Source organism: Salvelinus namaycush, chromosome 13 (assembly GCF_016432855.1).
Source record: "Salvelinus namaycush isolate Seneca chromosome 13, SaNama_1.0, whole genome shotgun sequence".
In the NCBI taxonomy this organism is placed as follows: domain Eukaryota; kingdom Metazoa; phylum Chordata; class Actinopteri; order Salmoniformes; family Salmonidae; genus Salvelinus; species Salvelinus namaycush.
Window position 1 is genome coordinate 14,444,402 of NC_052319.1, and position 7,333 is coordinate 14,451,734.

Sequence of the window (7,333 nt, forward strand, 5' to 3'; positions counted from 1 at the left end):
CTCTTTTGACCTGCAACTGAGGTTACCCTGTCCCTCTCCAAAACGGCACAAATAAAAGGGGCCACATCCTCTTCCTCTCAGTATTTTGGGATGGTTTATTTATCCTTGGAGAAGAAACCGACCCATTTTCCTGAGGGGCTTGGGCCCTGCTTCCGTTACTTTGTAGTGTTGCCACTGGGTGAGGCATAACTAACTTGGCCCGTTGTAAAAAAACATACACATAAACACAAATGTGGACGAACAGACTTGCGCACACCACCCCCCCACACCAGCCTATTGATTGTCAAGTGTACAGAATACAGGAAGACACATAGGCTACATCTCGGTCTTTTGAAGTATCCGCTTTGCATCCCAATGACTTACTTAATTCAGTCCTAAGCCCCCCTGGGACACAGATAAAGATTGCTGGGGAGTCTCTACAGTAGATTTGCCACATCATCCGGCTATGCCCTCTCCTCTCTGCAGTTCCCACTGCAGCACCAGCGTTGGCAGTCTGAAGCAGTGCCAACCCCCATGCCCATGGGCCTGCTGTCAAAGCATTGTCACCCGGAGCCAGCTTGAGTTGGCACAGAAAAAACACATTTTCAAATTCTGTCAAATAGTGCTGTGTAGTGAAGATACGCTCCCAGGATTAGGAATGAGGATCAAGCTGTCATATGGGTTGATATTGGTGGAACTAATGCTTAGATGACATTGGCACCATTGCTATTCTATCTGCATTGCCTTAAGGCAGTAGCCTAGTGAAACTATATTTCAGATTATTATCTCATGTATTTGATTTCAACAACTCAATGGTATTTTCCAATATTCCACTGCTCATCTTATTCTGTTCTGTTAAGTCAACACACCGTAAAATCTAACACAATCTTACATTTCTACCCTTATGTTTTTGTGAAAATGTTCCCATAAAAGATGAGCCATTGAAGTTCATCTGCTCCTCCTTCCATCACAAGCAGAAAAGTTATGCCGGCACAGAAAGACATCACTACCAATGCAGCTACTGCCACCTAAAGGCAACTGATCCTACTTCACACAACCATCCTCTTGTTTTTAAAATGTTCATTAATACGATATTTTCATAACGCAAAAATACATTTGCATAGGTTTGTGTTCAAGCTCGTATTGCAAGCCATCTGGTTCCAATTAGACCTGAAAACACACAAACACACTACGCAATCAGTCTTGTTTCACCATACTCTACTCTGCCAAAGTTATTATGTAATTGCTAAGGTCCGCTCCAGATAGTGAGTCATGATTGAGTATTGTGTTTTGGATATGAAAACTGCTTTTAAAAGCCCATATATATTATTGCCCTGTAAGCATGAAGCTGTAGTCATGTTCTTTGATGTGCAATGTTCTTATTATTTTTATAGTCTAGTCACTGAGCTTCTAACATTGTTCAGTCATCCCTACTTACAGGACTAGCCTGTGTTCGAGTAAGCGTGAGTGGTGTCATCGCCGTCACTGTCCCTCCATGTCCCCACCAATGACGGTGCAAGACAAAATCACAGCCTGACTTGCCGGGCAACACTTGGCCGTCTTCACCAGCCACAGAGATGACCAACTGTAACCCGAGCGTCAATCAACACACTGCCGTCATTGTTTATAGCTTACAACTACGCCCTGGACAGCAGGTCAGTGAGAAAACAATCAGTACTCACACTGGGAGACTTTCTGACCGCAGGCAGAGGGAGTACAGTGCAGTGAAGGCGGCCCCAGTTCCTGGAATTCCTGCTTATATTACTTACTCAGCCTAGAACCACATCTAAGTCCACAAGCATGACCATTACAGCAGACAGCCTGAGGGAACCAAATACCTACTGATAACATTGCGATACCCAAAATGTCTAAGCAAAGCTAAACATGACTACTCATTCAATTATTTTAGCGACACAAACATGGCTTTCACGGAGTAGCTGTGACTGTAAAACCTGCTTCCCATTTGACAAGAGGCTACAGAATCCACAAATCAATCATTGACCTATAAGGGTTAAACAAACAGACTTGCCAAACAGAGGAGTTGAGGGAAAACCATGTGCTTTGTGGGAAAGACAAGGCTTTTCCTCAAATCAGACACAGTATTTTGTCCACATGTACAGCGTACAGGGCTTAGGTGTGGGGTCTTTTCAAGACAGCGATGAGGGTCTTTTAAGGGACGGGACCCAACATGCAGTCACCCAGCTGGAGGAGGAGAGATCAGCAAACAAGCCCACTTGCCTGCCCCAGGGGTCACCTCTGTGAGAAAGGATATGACTGACTACATACTGTACATGACTCCTCATTGACAGCTACTGTCTACATTCCCGTGCAGAGCTGTGGTCCAGTGGTAACACTCCAGGGTGGCGGCTCCATGGACATATACGACTCCCCAACATAGACTGGGGCTCAATCTCTGTGTGCTCCCAAACCTCCTCACCTCCAGTGCATTCGGAAAGTAGGAAGGTGAACCTTTGCCCCAGTCTGAGGTCCTGAGCAGGGTTTCATCAAGGATCTCTCTGTACTTTGCTGTTTATCTTTCCCTTGATCCTGCATAGTCTCTCAGTCCCTGCCTCTGAAAAACATCCCCACAGCATGATGCTAACATCACCATGCTTCACCGTAGGGATGGTGCCAGGTTTCCTCCAGACGTGACGCTTGGCATTGAGGCCAAAGAGTTCAATCTTGGTTTCATCAGACCAGAGAATCTTGTTTCTCATGGTCTGAGAGTATTTAGGTGCCTTTTAGCAAACTCCAAGCGAGCTGTTATGCGCCTTTTACTGAGGAGTGGCTTCCGTCTGGCCACTCTTACATAATGGCCTGATTGGTGGAGTGATGCAGAGGCGGTTGTCCTTCTGGAAGGTTCTCCCATCTTCACAGAGGAACGCTGGAGGTCTGTCAGAGTGACCATCGGGTTCTTGGTAACCTCTCTGACCAAGGCCCTTCTCCCCCGATTGCTCCGTTTAGCCAGGCGGCCAGCTCTAGAACGAGTCTTGGTGGTTCCAAACTTCTTCCATTTAAGAATGATGGAGGCCACTGTGTTCTTGGGGACCTTCAATGCTGCAGACATGTTTTGGTACAATCAAGTTGGAGTCCACCCGAGCTTCACCGTAATGCACCCGAGCTCAATTTTGAGTCTCATAGCAAAGGGTCTGAATACTTATGTATTTTTTTGTTTATTTAAATTAGGTAAGTCAGGTAAGAACAAATTCTTATTTACAATGACGGCCTACCGGGGAACAGTGGGTTAACTGCCTTGTTCTGGGGCAGAACGACAGATTTTCGGGGATTCGATCCAGCAACCTTTCGGTTACTGGCCCAACGCTCTAACCACTAGGCTACCTGCCACCCCAAATACCCCAAGGTATTTCTGTTTTTGCTTTGTTATTATGGGATATTGTGTTTAGATTGATGAGGAAAATAGTATATTAAATACATTTTAGAATAAGGCAGTTACGTAACAAATTCCTACTTTCTAATAATTATGTCTGTCAATAAAAGCATTAAAATACATTGATAGTCTCAGAATGGTGTTATGTAGTGCCCTACAGTAGGTTAATGGGTTGCTTATGAGATCAACAATTGAATGGACATTGGACAAGCCTTACAGTACAAACTGTACAGTATTATTGACTTGGTGTGGAAGGAGCAGCCAGTTGTATTGCACTAATGCATCAAAGTGAATAGAATTGTACAACAACTTGCTGTTATTTATGCAAGCATATGCCTGTGTGCAGACAAAGGCATCGGAATATATCAAAACATATTGTAAACATAAGATAAAATGACAGACTCCTAAAATGTATCTAAGGAGTCTATAATTCAAAACATGTTTATCAGTCATTTATTACAGAGTTAACCATTAATAACAATGGGATTCATTTGAAAATGAACCATGCAAAAATCAGTGGTTAAACCTTTTCTTTTGGAAACCAGTCTTCCAGTTGAGGCAGCTAAGAGGAGACGCTTACTGAGAATAGCATGGGAAATCCCCACATAAGTGTAGTCATTAAGAGATTAACTTGCTGTCCCAACAGATGGTACAGTATGTAACAAGATTCCCTTAAAAATAGTTACTCCGAATAGATTAAAAATACAGATCACTTCCTTCAATTGGCATATGTCATTTGAGATGCTTAAGCTTAGCATTGCCACACACCAACATAGCGTACTGTACAGTGTGTAACATGAGATATGCGATGGGTGGAGGGAGAGAAAGAGGGAAGAATGTCAGGAAGCGATCGTCGCCCAGCTGGGGGGGAAGGTGCAGAGAGTGTCCGAGTCACAGCGGGAGGGGACTCTAATCTTTAGAACCCCCAGTGACAACCAGCATGGGACAGAACTCACTGGGCTAGGAAAGAAATGCTCCTGAGACAGTAAGTGAGCGAGAACCTGATAGCTAGGAGATCAAAGCTGTTACTCATTCATCAATAGTCTATTTTTAAACCGATAGAGGGCTATAGGAAAAGCCATCCTTTCACATGTGCTTATTGAACATAGTGGGGTCCGGAATTAGTGGATCCCTTGATAAAGATGAGCAAAAAAAGACTGTATGAAATATATACAAATACTGAACTCCACAACAAAAAAATTGTAATTAATATAATGTAATATAATGTAAGTATAATTATTTTATACTAATACAATTGCTCAGAGAAAGATATTCTGTTTAAGAAGTAACAAAATACATCTAAAAAAGGGTCAATATTATTATTGGATCACTTGTTTTCAATACACCAGCACCCTGCCCTTGCGAGGATAACGACACAGCCTTTTTCTAAAATGTTTTATGAGATTGGAAAAGACATTGGGAGGGATCTTAGACCCTTCCTCCATACACAATCTTTCCACACCTGTGGTTTGAATTGAAGAGGGCAGTCCATAAGCGCAGATGAAGGATATGAAGGATCTGGTCATTTTTTTGAGCATACAATATAGCTCAGTATTTGTATTATACAGTCTTTGTTACTCATCTTTATCAAGGGTGTCAATCATTTCAGACCCCACTGTATATTCCGCACGTGTTCCTTACCACATTATACCCTGTGTAAAGCACGAAGATCCTAATATAAAAGGATCACAAATAATGGTTTGTGACAGATGTCTTATGATAGGGAGGTGAAGGAGCAGCAGGGAAGGGCAAGGAAGTGGTTTGGATCCTCAGCTTTTTCTTCTGTAATCAGTGGAAAACCTATTGAGCCTTGCTTCAGCACCCTGTTGACAATCAGTGGGAAAACAGAGGGGATGAACGAATGAATGCCATGCATCCTTCCACCTGCACTGCTGTCGCTGTACCACTGAGAACCTTAAGCCTCTCCGATGGGCTGTGGACTGACACTGTAGGGTTGGCATACACACAAAAGGTGACTGGACCCTGGACAGAAAACCTTGCGCATTCTGAGCTTTAGCAGAGGCAAAGAAATGCTGTCAGCATTCCAGTTAAATATAAATAAAAAATGATCTGGGTCAGCGTTTAGTTCTGTTGTAATGGATGGTGCTATAACTGCAGGCGGTGCCTTTACGACTGCCTCCCTGGCCGGCTGGAAATTGGCAAGGACACTGGCTCGGTTTACAATGGCAGAAAGGTGGCACACAGCCCTCCTCCTGACATGGCAGTGTGAGCTGGCTGCAGCACGGTAGGGCTGAGGGTGAAGGTGGGGGTGGTGCCCCTTGGAGCCTCCCACCCTTCCTGACAGAGGAAACACATGTTCTGGCATCCCTGTTTTAGAAAGTCTGGGACAGTCAATATTAAACTGCATAGTTTCGTCTCATGGCCTGTCTGTGACTTGAATAGGCCACATTCTGCGTGTTCCAGTGTACAGTGCCTTCAGGAAAGTATTCAGACCACTTGACTTTTTCAACATTTTGTTACGTTTAAAAAAAAAAAGTAATCCTCAGCAATCTACACACATTATACCCCATTATGACAAAGCGACAACAGAAATACCTTATTTACATAACTATTCAGACCCTTTGCTATGAGACTCGAAACTGAGCTCAGGTGCATCCTGTTTCCAATGATCATCCTGGAGACGTTTCTACAACTTGGAGTCCAGCTGTGGTCAATTCAATTGATTTGACATGATTTGGAAAGGCACACACACTTGTATATGTAAGATCCCACAGTTGACAGTGCATGTCAGAGCAAAAACCAAGCCATGAGGTCGAATGAATTGTCCGTAGAGCTCAGAGACAGGATTGTGTCGAGGTAAAGATCTGGAAAAGGGTAACAAAACATTTATGCAGCATTGAAGGTCTCCAAGAACACAATGGCCTCCATCATTCTTAAATGGAAGAAGTTTGGAACCACTAAGACTCTTCCTAGAGCTGGCAGCCAGGCCAAACTGAGCAATCGGGGGAGAAGGGCCTTGGTCAGGGAGGTTACAAAGAACCCGATGGTCACTCTGACAGAGATCTAGAGTTCCTCTGTGGAGATGGGAGAACCTTACAGAAGGACAACCATCTCTGCAGTACTCCACCATTCAGGCCTTTATGGTAGTGGCAAGATGGAAACCACTCCTCAGTAAAAGGCACGTGACAGCCCGCTTGGAGTTTGCTAAAAGGCAACTAAAGGACTCTCAGACCATGAGAAACAAGATTCTCTGGTCTGATGAAACCAAGATCGAACTCTTTAGCCTGAATGCCATGCGTCACGTCTGAAGGAAACCTGGCACCATCCCTACGGTGAAGCATGGTGGTGTTAGCATCATGCTGTGGGGATGTTTTTCAGAGGCAGGGACTGGGAGACTAGGCAGGATCAAGTGAAAGATGAACGGAGCAAAGTACAGCGGGATCCTTGATGAAAACCTGCTCCAGAGAGCTCAGGACCTCGGATTGGGGCGAAGGTTCACCTTCCAACAGGACAACGACCCTTCGCACACAGCCAAGACAACGCAGGAGTGGCTTCGGAACAAGTCTCTGAATATGCTTGAGTGGCCCAGCCAGAGGCCGGACTTGAATCCGATCAAACATCTCTGGAGAAACCTGAAAAAAGCTGTGCAGCAACACTACCCATCCAACCTGACAGAGCTTGAGAGGATCTGCAGAGAAGAATGGGAGAAACTCCCCAAATTTAGGTATGCCAAGCTTTTAGCATCATACCCAAGAACACTCGAGGCTGTAATCGCTGCAAAAGGTGCTTCAACAAAGTACTGAGTAAAGGGTCTGAATACTTATGTAAATGTTATATTTCCGGGTTTTATTATTATAAAATTTGCAAAAATGTCTAAAAACCTGTTTTTGCTTTGTCATTATGGGGTATTGTGAGGATTGATGAGGGGGAAAAAATGATGTAATCAATTTTAGAAGAAGGCTGTAACGTAACAAAATGTGGAAAAAGTAAAAGGGCTATGATACT

General features: G+C 44.0%; 1 protein-coding gene across 1 annotated transcript in view; it reads right to left on the bottom strand.

The window, feature by feature from the left end:
• LOC120058271 (dedicator of cytokinesis protein 9-like) overlaps positions 1–1,748 on the bottom strand; it is a gene marked incomplete at its 5' end in the record, with an annotated part of 86,607 nt that extends 84,859 nt beyond the window's left edge. The window contains one exon of the mRNA XM_039006810.1: positions 1,662–1,748. Within this exon, the coding sequence (XP_038862738.1) occupies positions 1,662–1,748 (87 nt within the window). The remainder of the gene's footprint in view (positions 1–1,661) is intronic.
• Positions 1,749–7,333: the final 5,585 nt, after the last annotated feature.